This window comes from Strongylocentrotus purpuratus, unplaced genomic scaffold, assembly GCF_000002235.5.
Source record: "Strongylocentrotus purpuratus isolate Spur 01 unplaced genomic scaffold, Spur_5.0 spur5_contig_816, whole genome shotgun sequence".
Classification (NCBI taxonomy): Eukaryota; Metazoa; Echinodermata; class Echinoidea; order Camarodonta; family Strongylocentrotidae; genus Strongylocentrotus; species Strongylocentrotus purpuratus.
The window spans coordinates 303,682-321,379 of NW_022145520.1; the positions used below are offsets into that span (position 1 = coordinate 303,682).

At 38.5% G+C, this 17,698-nt stretch overlaps 1 protein-coding gene across 1 annotated transcript; it reads right to left on the minus strand.

The window, feature by feature from the left end:
- Window positions 1-1,617: 1,617 nt before the first annotated feature.
- LOC753069 (cationic amino acid transporter 4) lies at window positions 1,618-9,835 on the minus strand. Its single transcript, XM_030979261.1, has 4 exons — window positions 9,382-9,835; window positions 3,859-5,599; window positions 3,452-3,560; window positions 1,618-2,045 (listed from the first exon to the last, which is right to left on the minus strand). Exons 2-4 carry the CDS (start codon window positions 5,497-5,499, stop codon window positions 1,900-1,902), a joined length of 1,896 nt encoding a protein of 631 aa, XP_030835121.1. The 5' UTR covers window positions 5,500-5,599; window positions 9,382-9,835; the 3' UTR covers window positions 1,618-1,899.
- Window positions 9,836-17,698: the final 7,863 nt, after the last annotated feature.

Below are 17,698 nucleotides of genomic sequence, written 5' to 3' on the forward strand. Positions count from 1 at the left end.
AATTACTCACAAAATGACATAGAAAGTGTGATTTTCTTTAATAATTTTAATAAATATTTAAAATAAAGCTAAATTATTAAAATAATGGAGTCTTATTTACAGTATTGATACTGCTCTTCCAGCGGACATTGCATTGTATACTATTCCAACAAATGCAAGGTACGGAGACTGACACGTATAGATTAACGTTTCAGTAGACAAATGACGTTAAAGATAGTATGTCCCTTTTGCAGCCAACATCAAATTCTGTAGAACTTTGCAGGAATTATGAATATGTCATGTTTGTCCTATCTGTGAAATTTAAATATTAGCAGTATCCTATTATTTAGATTAGGCAACGAAACCAGTTTACATTCTAGACTTCACTGTCAGACACTATTGAGTGACTGACTAACATCGTATTTTCTTTGGTAATAACATACATAAAATGAGCTGTAACGGGTAGATGAACATTTGTCTACATCAATAACCCACTACTTGTAACGGCCAAAATTAAACTGATTGAATCTTCGCGCAGCACAAATCGTACAACCATTCGGTAAAAAGGTCTGAAAATCAGAATATTACTTAAGTGATTGCAATCACTTCAGTCGATTCGACAACTGATGGTCGTTATTTTCCCACTAAAAGTAATTTTCAAGCCATTTCGTTTTGAGGGAAATTCTAAATTAGTACTATTGTCTGTCAAATGCCGTTGGAATTTAATCTTTTTTATTTTTTGGCCTGCATATGGGACATAGTACCTTTAATGCCGGGCTAGGACTCGAACCATCAACACTTGGGATTGAGAGTCAAGAGAGCGAACCACTATGTCACGACACGTCCACATATTTGGTCTGATCCACACTCCAGTAATGCTATCATCTGGATAGGGTTATCAGAAATACTGAAATGGAAGATATAGTCTGTAACATATGGGACAAGCTATGCTTTTTATTTAGGCTCCCCACATTTTACATTGTTCTACCTTGTCCGTTATATCTACATATTTCGAAATTTCGTACTTATTTTCCGTACATTATATTTGATTTGAAATCTTTATTTTTTTATCATTTATCAATCTCATCGATTCCATAATCACTTTGGAACGTCACTAAGAAATATGGATGATCAGACCTTAGTTCCAAATCTGATACAAAGAAAATTTCATTTCTTTCATCTATACATTTTTATATAATTATGCTCAATTTGCATTTTTCTGATTCTACCTGTCCAAAGCTGTATATCTAATCATCTACACACTTCTAATGGAAGACACTCGTGACGTAACAAAGAAAAGGCTTTAAGTTTTACTGGAAGCCACTCGTGACCTCTCATGCAAAAAAAGGGCTTCAAGTTTTAAAGGCAGCTATTTGGCTCAATAATTTGAACTATAGGACTACAATTTAATACGTTAAAAAATCAGACTTAAATTTGTTTTTACACTCACGGAACACTATGAGCTCTTCGTTCATTTCTTAAGCCATTGTCACAATTCATCGAAGTTTACCTAGCAACAGGCTATTACATTCACCTGTTATATATCATTGTATTTGAATAGTCATAATAGTCAGAATGCGAATTACAAACGTTAGATGTTGATATATAGGAAAATAGTCCTTTTCATTTCATTTTTCGTTTTTAAATGTGGGATAAATTTATTGTTTATAGTGAAAAAGAAAGAAATATTGCAATCACCGCTAATGAATTATAATTCTAAATATAATATATGGATATATTTTATCCAAATTAATATCCTGCCTAAGAGTTAGAAAATAATTAACCCAATTTTCTCCTATTAACTCCCATGTTCCCTATAACAAATATAATATAATAATATCTTTCATTTCTCATATTTAGCTTTTAAACGGAGATCAAAAGCAGACAGTCTTTGGTTTCATTTCCTTTTTTCCTGTCCTTCTAATTGGTACTTCCATACGTCGCAGCATTCTCGGTTGATCCGTTGCCATGATTGCCAACATCCGTGCTTTCATTGTTAAGTCTCTCCCGCGAGATTCTCCCGGCCTTGCTGTGGCGATACCCGTATACCAAATAGATGAATAAACCTAGAAAATTAAGAAATGGGAATTCAAATGATCAATTCTTTTATCCCATCTAAATTTTGCTCTATTTCACCACCATGTTTTAATTCTATTTCCTGCAATCTCTCAAGTGGTGTATGTAAGAGGGAAGAATTTTATACTGCTCGTAAAACATAGGAATCATATTTTACTTTGCATTAGCCGTGTTCACACGATGGCGATTTTGGTCGGGTCTCGGCGTAAGTATGGTTAGCGGGTAAGGTCGGTGTAAAGGTCTGCGTAGTGACCATCTGATTTACCCCTGGATTTTTCCAGGAGTAACGCGTTAACACGCCAAGAGGGACGATTAAGTTGACCTTCACTTGGCACTCGAAGTAGCTGTTACCTTTCACAAGGGTTGTATGACCTAACATTTAAAACTTCCCGAGGTCAAACCTACACCACATGCGAGTTTTCGATGCCTTTAGAATGATTTATAGTATTACAGATATTTCGATTGAATTAATTTGCCAATGAATATTGTACTTCGTACGGTTTAGATGCGAAAGCTGTGTTTAGGTCGACTATGGCTATTATTGCTCAATGTATGCTGGTATTATGGTATATATGGGCTGTAAACTTTACCACGTCGACAGCTGCACATTCTCTGGAAGGTGTCATATTTCCCCGTTAAATTTGTTGTTTCTGCATGCATATTATGTGTATTAACGATGATGTGAGATCTGCAGCATAAATTTGTAACTCCATGATATTCAAATCAAATTTCTTTTCATTATATTATGATCTAATTGGTCTGTGTTGGAAACCATATTGAGGAGAAATCTGGATATGTACAGTACATTTTAAAAAAGTTGCTCTTTCAAAATACCCCTACTTAGAAATGTGTACAACAAAGCATAAAGCTATACATTTTCATTGATATCTGGTATTACTTGGATTAATATCCAAGCCTTGTTGACGGAAAACAAGACTAGGAAGATGATATGTGCATTGAGAATTTAAAAAATGCTGCATTATCCAGAAAAATAGCGCATCCGGAATGAATTAATCTATTTTTAGTTAAAATGTGATACATCTAGTCTCGAGCAAAGGAATGCTACCATTACTGCATTCGGCGAGGGGAGAAGGGGGTAGGAGAAGATGGTTAGTTATGTATTTGTAATATCCAGACAGGACGGCACGCAGGTTATATAATCCACACTAAAGACAACATGAAATCTGTTGGGAGGAAATGTTATTCCGACCATGATTGAAAAGACATTATGTAAGTAGTGGACTTTCATATGGGTCGAGCAAAACTGTAGGACCTACTTTTCATATTTCAAGTCTCTCAGCATCAAACGAGGACCAAGTATTTGGAAGATTCTGATTGGTCGATCTGGCATGATCCTCTCATTTGCATATGTAAATGACATGCAAATTGAACTTACCTACGGTGACCCAAATCAGGAAACGTAACCACGTGATCGGTCTGAGCTTCATCAGCAGTACTACATTGACAAAAATACTAAGCCATGGAAAAAGTGGAACAAATGGGACCTGTGATAAAGACAAACACAAAGAAAGATGAATCAATAATATATGCAAATTCAATTACTGATCATACCATAAAGGAGGAGACGGTTTAATGATAGGACAGTGGTATCGTAACTGAGAGGTCCCGGGTTCGAAACCAAGCAGACAGCAAGAAACCGTGCGAATCACTAGACTTGAGAGAGTCAACAGGAGTGGATGAAAACTTGCGTACTAAATTATAAGCTTAGTAGAAGGCTAAACTACATTCTAATGATTACCCCAAGCGATGAAAGTTTTCTGTATGAAATATATTTCTGCTTACCCTATAGTAGTCCTGTGTATCTACATTCTGGTAGTGAATAGTGATGACGAGAAAACTTAGAAGAGTGCAGACGCTGAAGAAGATGAGAAGTAGTATGGCCCACACCTTAGGCGCAGCTATGTCAGAGCTACCGTACTCCACGAGAGAAAGAGTACAGGACATGAAGAAAATAGAAACCCAGAGACCGATCTTGACTGCGACTCCTGGTCTAAGGCGAGCAAGAGCGCGCAGGAGTGGTGTTGAACGAAATTGGTGTTTGAGAGTTCCTGGGACGCCTGCGGACGTTGCGACCAGAAGTTTTGAGTTATCATCAAGGGGCTGCGCAGAGGGTTTCTGATCATCATGTCCATTGGGTGATGATGTCATCTCCAAGCTTGCATCGTTGCCCGTCGTTATATCATCGGGTCCGTAGCGAAGGGTAATGACCGCAGCTGACACGAAAGCATATCCGAGAAGAACACCAATGGAGAGGAATTCAACAAGCTGAGACAAGGTAAAGAACATGGCAGGTATGACCACAAGAACCATGGAGAAGAGAACTGCATAAACAGGCACTTTGGTGTATTGATTTACAGTTCCTAGGAAATCGAAGAGTAGTCCGTCAGAAGCCATTGCGTAGATCGACCTTGGGAGGCTGTAGAGAGACATGACGATCGTGGTAAACATTGCACATAGGGCTCCCACAGCCACCATCCACCTCGCCCACTCGATACCGCGTTGCTGGAAGGCAGCTGCGAATGCCGATTCTTCATCCAACTGTGGGTAAGGAACCAAGAGGGTCAGCACAGCGGATGCAAGGATGTAGCACACACTGGTTATCAGGATTGACATGAAGGTAGCTCTCGGGATGCTTTTCCTGGGGTTCAGCGTCTCTTCATTGGCAATGGCGATTGTATCGAAGCCAACGAACGAGTAGAAGAGGGTCGCCGCCCCCGCAATCACGCTCGCAGGTCCGTTAGGTACAAAACCACCGTAATCCTGCCAGTTTTTGATATCGGCTTTCATGAACCCCAACACAACGATAATGATGATGACCACGATGTTGACGCCCATGAGCACAACGGTGACCCCTACAGACACGTTGGCCCCTGCCGCTATAAATATCGATATTAAAATAATTAATAAAGAGGCGAGTAGATTCGGGTATGGCGCTATGTATGGAACGTCCCATAGCTCCCCACCCATGATGGTTTCAACGGTATAGTTTCTTATCTTGTACCCAGTCAAAGAATCCATGTAACCCACGAACGAGGAGGCTACCGAGGCGGCGGATATGGCGTATTCCAGGATCAAGTTCCATCCGATAAGGAAAGCCCATATTTCACCTATGGCGACGTAGGTAAAGGTGTACGCAGACCCTGTCTTGGGTATCCTACACGCGAACTCTACGTAGCACAGAGCTGACAGTATGGCGGCAACGGTCGCAATGGCATAGGAGACAACAATGGCAGGTCCTGTGACCTCCTTGGCTTCCACCCCAGAGAGCACGTAGAGACCGGCCCCGATCATGGCACCCATACCCATGACCGTCAGCTGGAATGTGGTTAAAGAACGGCGTAGGGAAGTCTCGTAAAGCTCCTCATGAGTGCCAAGGTGTTTCCTCCGGCTGATGTTGGAGCAAAGGTCCCTGCAGCAATCCATGGCTGGCGTCTCAGAGGTAACACAAACAAGAGAATCCTCTACCGAACTCGTTCGGTACGTCTTATATCAGTCTGGGATGGTAAAATATTCAGTGGTACATCTGCAAGAAAAATGGATGAAAATATTTCAATTATTTTAGATAAATATAGACAGTAATATAACAACAATACCAATAGTCGCGAATGTAATGTTCTACAGTATGACAGCCCTATGATTCGTGGCCAGCTAGGCCAACAACATCCTCATTTTTATATTACTTTCCGTAAGACAGTTCCGACCTCAATCAGGAAGGACTCAAGACTCAAAGCTTGGAGCAACTTCAGAATTCCCTACGACAAAGATTAACCAGACGTTCTTACATGTAGGTTAACTAACGCTTCACCAATGAAACTAAATCTTAAGACTTAGGTTTCTTGGGTAACACTGAACCTAATCCTAACCAGCACTAAAAATACACGTGGGCGGTGGGCGATTCGCCCCCGTGAGCTACATAATCGCCCCCGTCAGGTTGCTCACGGGGGCGATTGCAAAATTAAAAATCGCCCCCGTGGAATAATAAAATGAAGATTATCTTTTCTGTTATAACTTTTACACAATATTGAGTTTCAATTTTCAAATCTTAAACCAATGAAATTAAACTTAGATTAGCGTGCAAGATTTCTCGTTTCGTGAATAGGCCTATTATTACCGACTCAGCTCGCAGTGCAGTGCCGCCGTCAGCAGTGGTTATAGGCCTACTGCGCCGTTAGTAACGGTACGTGTGCCCGTTGCCGCGCCATGTCTGCTGGAGCTGGAGGCGATCGCGCAAGGACAGAAACATGGTCATGGAGAAGTTTTTCGTTGTGAAAGCGTAAACCCGCTGAAATCTGGTGATTTCAAATGACCAGCAAATGAACCTCGAACAGTAAATCAATATTAGGGACTTTTAGATTTGCACGATGAGAACGTGGACTGCAACGTATGACCGGCACTGCCAGTGCTTAAAAGGACGTCACATGTGACTGCCAGTTCCTTAAAAGGACGTAACACGTCCACGTCCACACAAATCTAAAAGTCCCTATCGAGAAGAAGAGGAAGACCAAGATGTCGTGGAATAATATGGTAACATGGGCAGATCTACGGGGGGGGGGGGGGTAGGGGGTTTAATCCCCTCCTCCCCCCGGCCCCCTTGGGCTGCCAAGTGAAAATGTGATATTAAAGCGGGGGGGGGATGCTGGAGAGAAGGACTACTAATCTATTTTATTTTTTTCAGGGGGTGGGGGGGGGGAGTGAAGCGCCGTTTTAGCATGACTTTCTTTTTAACTCTTACTTTCACCTATCTCAGATAACCCTAAGTTTTTGGTTGCTACTTTATATGTAGTTGATAATGCATGATTAAAATAGAGAGAGAGAGAGAGAGAGAACCACCATCATTTTGCAATGGTTCAGGGTTTGTGTAATGTACATTTGAAACCATTTCTTAGCGTCTCAACCCTAAAAAAATAGCAAAACTATTTTTGAGGAAAAGCATTATACTGAACTGAATAAAGAATAATAGCTTTATGTTGGATCATACTAATACTGATACGGGCTAAAGACAATGTGGTATTTGTATAGAGGTATTCCAAAATGACAATCTGATAATCAACATTTGTTCTGGTATCATAATGTATATACGCATAATACAACTGATCTTTATGATTTCTTAACGTGACATAGCTTCTTCTCCCCCTGCAAACAAAAAAGAAAACAATTATTTAATAAAAGGATCATGCGACAAATAATCATTGTGATTCAAATTGATGCAAGGATTTTTTTGAATAAGCAATGCTTTTCACCAGAATCTTCTTTGTAAAAACGACTTTTACAAATCACAGACATGCAAATCTGCCACTGTGTTGTAAGATCACTTTCAGATTAGGAGAAGTGTATTCTTTAATGAGTATTTTACATTGAATGGAACGTCTCAACTCAGTTTAGCATGGCTGAGATTTGTAAAAGTTGTTTTTACAAAGAAGATTCGGGTGAATAGCAGTGCTTATTCAAACAAATATTCGCATCAATTTGAATCACAATCATTATTTGTCGCTTAATCCCTTTTAGTGACCTTGTTTTCTTTCTCGTTTGCAAGGGGAGAAGAAGATATGTCACGTTAAAGACATCATAAAGATCAGTGTTGTATGCGTATATATTATATACACAGGCCCCGCGGAACTTTTATCAAAGTGGGGGGGGGGGGGGGGGGGGGGGGAAGCTAAAGTATTTACGATCAGGTAGAGGGTAGCGAGCGTAAATTGGTGTGTGGGGGGGGGGGGGGGGGGGGTTCAGAGGATTTAGGCATTTAATTACGGTCAGAGAAGCACAAATATTTTGATGCCGCATTTGTGTCACTGGCAGGTCAGGGGGGGGGCGTTTTTTATTTTATTTCCTAAGGTAAAATCTACGTTACTATCCTATTTTTTACCGGTTTGGGAGGCTAGGGGGGAGGGGGCGGGCCGGTAGAATCGGCCCGTGGATCCGCGCCTGTCCAAAATAGCACACACACAAAATCGCCTCGCCGCTACGCGGCTCAGTAAAGATTAGAATGTAAAGGTCGCTCCGAATAATGAGGAGGAAATAATGTGCAGAATGGGAAAAAATCGAGAGAATGTCATCAGGGGATGAAAGTCAGTAACAGCTATGTAGCTTGTAAATTTGCAAGAGGGAAAATGCTGATTAAAATAATAATGATGAAATAGCAAAAAATTGGGGAGTATCATAGGTACCAATTCAATGGATATTTGTATAAAAAAGAGCCCCCGTCAGTACTAAAAGAGCCCCCGTGAGAAGGCTCATGGGGGCTCTTTTTGGGGAAGAAGGGGGGGGGGCGGGGTAAGAGGACACTTTTTTTTTTTTGGTCTCCAAATTTGAAAATTTGACATTTTGCTCCGTTGGGGGGGGGGGGGGGTAAGGTAAGCTTTTGTAGGTCAGCCATGGGAATATATATATATATATATATATATATATATTTTTTTTTATTTTTTTTTTTATTAAAAACAAAAATCCAAAGGGGGGGGGGTTAACCCCCCAACCCCCCCCCCCTGTGTACGCGCCTGAATATGCACACCACACAATATTGCTTAGACTGCACACTATCATGCCGATGCGGCTGTAAGCAAAGTTTGATAGTAGACTTACAATTTGAATTTTTAAATTATTCTTATTAACATCAGTAAGTTGAAAAAAATGTATTTTACTGCTATTTAGGTGTCATCAATTGTCACTAAAGTATCGATGTTTTAGTGAAATCAGTTGAGTTTTGTACAGTGATGTTTGAAATGTTGAGAATCAAAAGCACAGCTTTTACTACACAGCCAGGATAGTGATGCTCCTATGTGGGATGTCCCAGCTTCCGGATCTTGTTTTTTGTTTCAATCGATGATCATATTTCATGACCATTCTTTACTTTGTAAGTATTGTGCGATTAGTCCCTAAAACCACTATACTTAGCAATTCTTCTTCTTTATCTTCATCTTCTCCTTCTTCTTCATCTTCTTCTTGTCCTTCTTCTCTTCCAAGTTCTTTTTCTTCTGCTTATCCTTCTTCTTCTTCTCCTTCTCCTTCTCCTTCTTCTTCTCCTTCTTCTTCTTCTTCTTCTTCTTCTTCTTCTTCTTCTTCTTCTTCTTCTTCTCTTCTCCTTCTTCTGTTGTCTCTGTCTGTTTCACTCTGGAAGATTCTCGAAGATGAAAGGTGTGTGTGGGTGTGTCACAAATGACGTGAAGTCCGGGGTCTCTTATTTCCACCCGGTTGTACCATAGTAAAAGATCATCGCCTTAAAGTGGACATCAATACTGAATGAACGCCATAAAACCACTACCAACAACAAGAACAACGGACATCACTGATATTATGCTAGATATTTACCTGGTTTTGATGCTAGGACAAGCTACTGCAGTGCATGTTCATGTTCACGTGGCTCTGCTGGAGTAGTATTCCATCAATTGCTTTTCACTCCTGTATCTCCCTAACTATGGACATTGTGCTTTATAGTTAAGAGTCCGTTCCTCTATCTACGTTGTGCAATAATGTAAAGCCAAGATTCACTCTACCCCGTCTTCTCTGTTACTGCTCGAATATTTCAATACAACCATAGACTTCTTCAACCATGATACAACGAAGCAGCGTTCACCCGTGCATATTATGCCCGTCGCTTTTGTTCAAATCCTTAGGCGTGTCCAGCACGTATTCCAATGGAATTCATTTCTGTATAAAGCACAGGTTAATCTCAGTAACCTACACCGACTAAACTGGACATGTTGGAGGTAATGGTATTTTTTGATCAGTCTGTAGTCGGTCTGGTGTCGGTTTGGCAGTGTAACTTGGGTATCATACCCGAGTCAAACCGCCAAACCGGTCTCGTTCTTGTAACTGCGGTATCATGCCCGAGTCATACCGCTTACACACACCAACTCTAGACCGACTACAGACCGATTCCACATCGATTCCAAACCGACCGATGTTTGACCATGCATGGGTTAATATGGAGGTAATGTTACATTTTATTCGGTCTGTAGTCGGTCTGGTTTCGGTCTCGTTCTTGTAACTGCTGTTTCACGCCTGAGTCAAACCGCTTACACTACTCCACACCGACTCTAGACCGACTGCACACCCACTCCACACCGACTCCATACCGACCGATGCTTGGCCATCGTACAGTATGGAGGTAATGTTACTTTTTATTTGGTCTGTAGCCGGTCTGGAATCGGTCTCGTTCTTGTAACTGCAAATGGATCTTGTTCTCGTTCTTGTAAATGTAAATGGATAACTCTTATTCTTAGTCAAATAATTGCTTCATTTTTTTTTCAGGGCTGTTGCCAGGTCAAATTTCCTTATGTTTGAGAAGTATTTAAGCTTCGAACTACATGCGTCTCAAGAATGTCATCTTTTTGTTTAAATTTTTTTATTTTTATATGCATGCAAATTCCAAGGGTCTGTAGTTATTATTGTGAGACTGTTGGTGAAATGCATCACTCCTTAATAAGAGAAGATAAGATGTAGCTTCGGAGAGTATTGGTTGTTCCCAGGTGTACTTACCAGCTGCATGTTTCTCATGTTGGTATTTACTTGGTAGTTAAGCTATTATATGGGAAGATACTGGTTTACAACCCTGTGATTATGAAGGATGTTCCCTTTTTATATGTTGATTATTGAAATGTAATTTACTCCTGAATACTTAATCAATTTGTGATTAATAGATTCAAGAGCCTTCAAAGATTTTCGTACATGACATGTTTTTTTTTTTTATAATTGCAAGGAAGCATTTATTTTGTGTATTCTGTAAGTCAGGCTATTATAGCACCTTCAATGTGGAGAGGGTACATAATCCTTTATAGCCTTATTTTCGGGAATGTTACCTTCAAATAGAAATGTTTAGAGTGGGAGGGGTGGGGCGGGGGAGCTGCAATATTGCATGCCTTACATGTATCAGTTTCTTTCCCAGATGACGGGGTTTCGTTCTTGCTTTTCGTGGGGTCCTTTAAGGTGGGGGATTGGCTCTGGGACTGGGTTAAATTTTCTTGTGTGTGATAGGTTATGGATGTTCTGATTAATTGTAAATTGTTCTCCCTCAACGTGAAAGGGATCAGGGACAGAGATAAAAGGGAACGCATATTTTTCTGGTGTAAAGATAAAGGGGCGGACATTGTTTTCCTACAAGAAACATTTAGTACTAGCGATTGTGAGGACAAGTGGGCTTCAATGTGGGAGGGTTCTACTTACTTTAGTCATGGTTCTAATCACAGTAAAGGAGTTCTCGTTTTGATTGCGCCGAGGATAGATATTGAGATATTGCAAGTCTTAAAAGACAGTGAGGGTAGATATATTTTTATAGACTGTAAGTTTCAAGGTGTTAGGTTGATTTTAGGCAATGTGTATTTTCCAACAAGAAATTTTGAGAGTGATCAATTGCAATTTCTTCGAAAATTACGCAATAATCTGGCTAAGTTAAATAAAGATAACTACCCGGTTATAATAGGTGGTGATTTTAACATGATTAGGGACATTGAATTTGATTATAACGGGAAATCTTTAAACAGGATTTCGAAAAGATTTAATCGAGAATTTGAAAAATTCATGGAAGATTTGCAGCTTTTGGATATTTGGAGATGTAGGCATTCTTTAAAAAGGCAATTCACTTATACGCAAAACAATCCCTTTATGCAAAGTAGACTAGATTACTGGATAATATCAGAATGTCTAGAGGAAATGGTTATGAAGTGCGATATAATTCCATCTGTTGCCCCTGATCATCATTCAATATTTTTACGTTTATTTGACAAAACAGTCAATAAAACGAATGGAAGAAAAGGGTCATATTGGAAATTCAATAATAGTTTATGTGAAAATGAAGATTATGTTAGAGAGTTAAAAAAGAAAATTTGTCAATTAAAAAACGAATTGCAAACTAAAATAAAAGACAAAAGGTTGTTATGGGATTTTTTAAAAATGAAAATTCGGAGCTTTACACAAAAATTTTCAAAAAAATTGGCTGATCAAAGAAGAACAATAAGAACAGATTTAGAAAAAGAAATACAATGTTTAGAACAACAATTGACGGAAAGCACTAATGCAGATACTTTAGAAAAATTGGAAAATACAAAAAAGAAATTAAAGGAAGTTTATAGCTATGTAAATGAAGGAATTAGGATTCGATCACGAGCCTCGTGGTACGAAAGCGGAGAAAGGGATTCGCGTTATTTCAATCAATTAATGCAAAATAACAAAAGAAAGAGTACTATTAAAAAAATTAAAACCTCAGATGGTGCTATTTGCTGCGATGAAAAAAGGATAACTGAAGAAATCCGGAAGTTTTACAGCATGTTGTACAGTAAAGTAGAGTACGAGTGCTCGGATAATTGTTATAATAGTTTCTTTCAAGGTTTACCGAAATTGACTGAAAAATCTCGAGAATACTGTGAAGGATCTATAAGTAATAAAGAATGCCTAGAAATCTTAAAAGAATTAAAACAGAACAAATCACCTGGAAATGACGGTTTTTCTTCAGAATTTTATCGTACCTTTTGGCCGAATATTGGAGATTTAGTTAAAGATGCCTTGAATGAAGCATATAGATTAGGAGAATTAGCATCGTCTCAAAAACAAGCTGTAATTACGTTAATCGCTAAAGATGGGAAAGATCCCTTTTCACTGAAAAATTATAGACCCATTTCCCTTCTTAATGTCGATTATAAAATCTTAACAAAAATTTTGGCTAAGCGAATCAAGAAAGTATTAAATGAGATCATTATGGGAGATCAGGTGGGCTACATGAAAGGGAGGAATATTGGTGAGGCCATTCGCATTATAGATGATATTATTTTTCATACATCCCGTTACAATTTATCTGGTTTTTTGTTAGCTGTAGACTTCGAAAAAGCTTTTGACTCAATTTCACATCAATTTCTTCAAAAAGTTCTGTCGTCATTTGGTTTCGGTCCGTCCTTTCAAAAGTGGGTTAAAGTTTTATACATGAACACTCTAAGTTGTGTATTAAATGAAGGAGGGTCCACTGGTTATTTCAAAGTAGAAAGGGGAGTAAGACAGGGAGACCCTCTTTCTCCGTACCTCTTTATCTTGTGTATTGAAGTAATGGCACACAAATTACGAATAGATAAATTGGTGGACGGAATTAATTTTGGAGATAAGGAAACTAAACTAGTACTTTATGCGGATGATATGACAATTTTTGTTCGCAATAAAAAATCAATTAATAGGTTAAAAGTATTATTTGCAGATTTCGAAAAAATTTCTGGACTGAAAATAAACAACGACAAGACTAAAATATTAAGGTTAGGTTCATGTCAACGTTTAGATTGTGATTTTGCTTTTGGCGAAATAGTTGACTTTCTTAAGGTTTTAGGGATTTTCTTTTCCCTCGATGAACACAAGAAAGAAGATCTAAATTATAAAGAAATCTTAAGTAAAATAAAAACACTTTTAAATTTTTGGAAGCAAAGGGATTTAACACTTATGGGTAAGATTCAACTATTGAAAGTGCACATTTATTCTAAAGTTCTTTATCGGGCGTCACTTACTCCTGTTCCAAAATGGGTTTATGATTCACTGGATGAATTAACTTTTGATTTCATATGGAAAGGAAAAACAGATAAAATCAATAGAAACACCATGTTCTTAGACTATAACCAAGGGGGGTTAAAGATGTTAAATTTTTCTGCACAAGTTAAATCGCAGCGAATTATGTGGATTCAAAAACTTCTAAACAAAGATGAAGACATGAAATGGAAACAATATTTTAACTTTGTCACTGAACACGTGGGTGGAGATTTGATATTTTCATGTGACTATATACCAAGTTTATTAAAAGTGACAGCTCCACAATTTTATAAGGATTTATTAGAAGATTGGGTGAATACGAGACATATAAGGAGTATAGACATTGGTGATGTGGTAATTTTTAATAATAAACTTATTCGATATAAAGGAAGTTGTATATACGATAAGAGGTTGTATGACAAAGGAATTTACAAATTAAAACATATTCTGGAAAACGATGGTAAACTAAAAAGTGACAGGCATTTTATCGATTTAGGTGTTGAAGTAAATGAAATTGAAAAGATCAAGCACTTTTATACCTGTTTACCAGTTTGTTGGAAAAATATTTTTGGAAAGGGAGAAAAAAAAAATAATTCTGGAACTGATTTCACTTTGGGGAAGAAAACAACTAATATAGCTGATTTAAAATCAAAACAAATTTATGTACAATTAATAAAGAAAGATGATTTTAAACCTTTGGTTTTTGAGAGAATTGGAAGGAACTATGGTTTTTCCTGTAAGGAAATAGAAAACATATTTTTAAGACTAAGACAGTGTACACTTAACAGTCGATTAAGAGAGTTTCAGTTCAAACTTATACATAATATATTATATACAAACCATCACCTCTTCCGTTTTGGTCTTGTCTCGACTAACTTATGCTCATTTTGCGAAAAAGATGAAGAAACATATAAACATTTATTCTATACTTGTGAATTTGCACAATCAGTGTGGGAAATGTGCACGAGATTTTTAGACTTTGAAATACATAACTGTAGTTTGGAGGAAATTCTGTATGGGAAAGAGGAGAGAAATAAAGGAAAATATCAATTAATGAATCATGTTTTAATTCTTGTTAAATATCTGATTTATAGAAATAGAGAACTTAAAAAACCACCCTCTTTTAATGAAATAAAGAATAGTATAATAGGGGATAAAGTAGAAGAAAGGAAATTGGCAGCAATGAGGGGAACTCTCACTATTCATTTTTCTAAATGGGAAAACCTGAGTATTAGACAAACAATTGGAACCCAGAGCCAGTCGTCCACCGGTTAAGAGGGGGGGGGGGGGGGGGAATGGGGATAAGGGAGAGGTCGGGTAGGGTAGGGTTAACAAAAAGAGAAAACTTTTCTCTCAGGACAACAGTATAAAAAGAAGTATAAGTTGCTACATTGTTAAAAAAAAAAAAAATTGGATTATACAACTGCATATGTTTTCTTTGAAAATATGAATTTTTGTTTCAAATATGATGTATAGGAACTAACTATGTAAGTTTCTTTTGAAGCCGTTTGTAAGACAAAAATTTATACTGATTTATAATGTCATCACATTTGCAGTGAGAGTTATGATGATTGTAATTTGTACTATGATTATAATTTGTTTCAAGAGAGAAAAGAAAAAAAAAAAAAAAAAAAAAAAAAAAAAAAAAAAACTGCGGTATCATGCCCGAGTCATACCGCTTACACACACCAACTCTAGACCGACTACAGACCGATTCCACATCGATTCCAAACCGACCGATGTTTGACCATGGGACAATATGGAGGTAATGTTACATTTTATTCGGTCTGTAGTCGATCTAGTTTCGGTCTCGTTCTTGTTACTGCGGTTTCATGCCCGAGTCATACCACTTACACGACTCCACATCGACTTTACACCGATTTCACACCGACTCCAAACCGACCGATGTTTGACCATCGGACAATATGGAGGTAATGTTACTTTTTATTCGGTCTGTCGTCGATCTAGTTTCGGTCTCGTTCTTGTAACTGCGGTATCATGCCCGAGTCATACCGCTTACACACACCAACTCTAGACCGACTACAGACCGATTCCACATCGATTCCAAACCGACCGATGTTTGACCATGGGACAATATGGAGGTAATGTTACATTTTATTCGGTCTGTAGTCGATCTAGTTTCGGTCTCGTTCTTGTTACTGCGGTTTCATGCCCGAGTCATACCACTTACACGACTCCACATCGACTTTACACCGATTTCACACCGACTCCAAACCGACCGATGTTTGACCATCGGACAATATGGAGGTAATGTTACTTTTTATTCGGTCTGTCGTCGATCTAGTTTCGGTCTCGTTCTTGTAACTGCGGTTTCATGCCCGAGTCATACCGCTTACACACACCAACTTTAGACCGACTACAGACCGATTCCACATCGATTTCAAACCGACCGATGTTTGACCATGGGACAATATGGAGGTAATGTTACTTTTTATTCGGTCTGTAGTTGGTCTGGTATCGGTCTCGTTCTTCTGACTAAGGTATTATGCCCGAGTCATACCGCTTACACACACCAACTCTAGACCGACTACAGACCGATTCCACATCGATTCCAAACCGACCGATGTTTGACCACCGGACAATATGGAGGTAATGTTACTTTTTATTCGGTCTGTCGTCGATCTAGTTTCGGTCTCGTTCTTGTAACTGCGGTTTCATGCCCGAGTCATACCGCTTACACGACTCCACATCGACTCTACACCGATTCCAAACCGCCTCCAACCGACCGATGTTTGGTCATCGGACAATATGGAGGTAATATTTCTTTTTATTCGTTCTGTAGTCGGTCTGGTATCGGTCTCGTTCTTCTGACTAAGGTAATATGCCCGAGTCATACCGCTTACTCCACACCGACTCTAGACCGACTTCACACCGATTCCAAACCGCCTCCAACCGACCGATGTACGGTCATCGGACAATATGGAGGTAATATTTCTTTTTATTCGTTCTGTAGTCGGTCTGGTATCGGTTTAGTTCTTGTGACTAAGATATCATGCCCGAGTCATACCGCTAAAAACGACTCCACACCGATTCCAAACCGACCGATGATTGACCATTGGACAATGTGGAGGTAATGTTACTTTTTATCCGGTCTGGTGTCAGTCCGCATATGTGACTAAGGTATTACATTTGCGTTATATACAGCAGAGACCTGGATTGTTCAGGCTATAATTAGTTGTTATCTATGGAGCAGGAAACCGTCCCACTTCTTTAACATTGATTTTCTCAAAGTAGCAATTTTGTTCAGGAGATTGTTTGTCGAGTACAATATTAAAAAAATAACATGTGTTTTTCTCCCAAGTGCATTCACCCTTGGGGTACTCCTCAAAATATATATATGTTGGAACAAAAGGGAAAGTTGTCCGGCACTACATCACAGTTACCTTACTGATTCAGCCAATTTAAAGTCCCTATGCGTGTAGTGATTACAACGCATTACTTTATTATTTTTTCTGCCAATTTAAAGTTTCCATACGTGTAGTAATTACAACTCATTACTTTCTTATGTTTTGTCAAGATTTCGTTTAAACCAGTCTGCTTCTCTGATTTTTCTGCAGCAGAAAAATCAGACAGCAGCTGTCTTTTAGAGTTACTTTCTGTTATAATTTGGATTTCTCTTTAAATTAAATGCTATTGGATATTTGCAACTTTATCTAGCTTTTGTACATGTACACTAAATAAATGAAGGTATACAGAAATGTACAGAGAAGGAGAGTAAGAGGGGGGGGGGTCATGAAAACGAAATATTAGCTCCTGCACAATTACTCAATCACCATTTTCTGAGCGTCGCACTCTTTCTCTTTCGCGTCACTTTGGTGAATGCAGTAGTGAAGGACAAATTATGATACAATAGAATTGTCTTTGGGAGTACAAAGTACATTTTCTATTGATAGGTAGGTCGTAGGTGTAGCTTCATGAAAAAAGCAGTCAATGACAAATTTGACTATTTCAAAATAACATTCATGTCTGATTTGTAGAAAAATTCATGCGTGCAAAAATAATCATTGTAAATCCGTGCGAAAATCTATAATCTATGATGTATGATGTTCTATGTCAGTTTAGTGCCCACACATGCCCAATCGAGTAATTTTGATTAATATTTTAGGAA

Bases quoted from the DNA above. Each gene is read 5' to 3' on its own strand.
- LOC753069 (XM_030979261.1), bottom strand. From the start codon at position 5,499: ATGGATTGCTGCAGGGACCTTTGCTCCAACATCAGCCGGAGGAAACAC. The intron at 3,561-3,858 runs GTAAGCAGAAAT...TCTTTATCACAG, and splicing joins ATACACAGGACTACTATAGG to GTCCCATTTGTTCCACTTTT. The intron at 2,046-3,451 runs GTAAGTTCAATT...TTAATTTTCTAG, and splicing joins CCTGATTTGGGTCACCGTAG to GTTTATTCATCTATTTGGTA.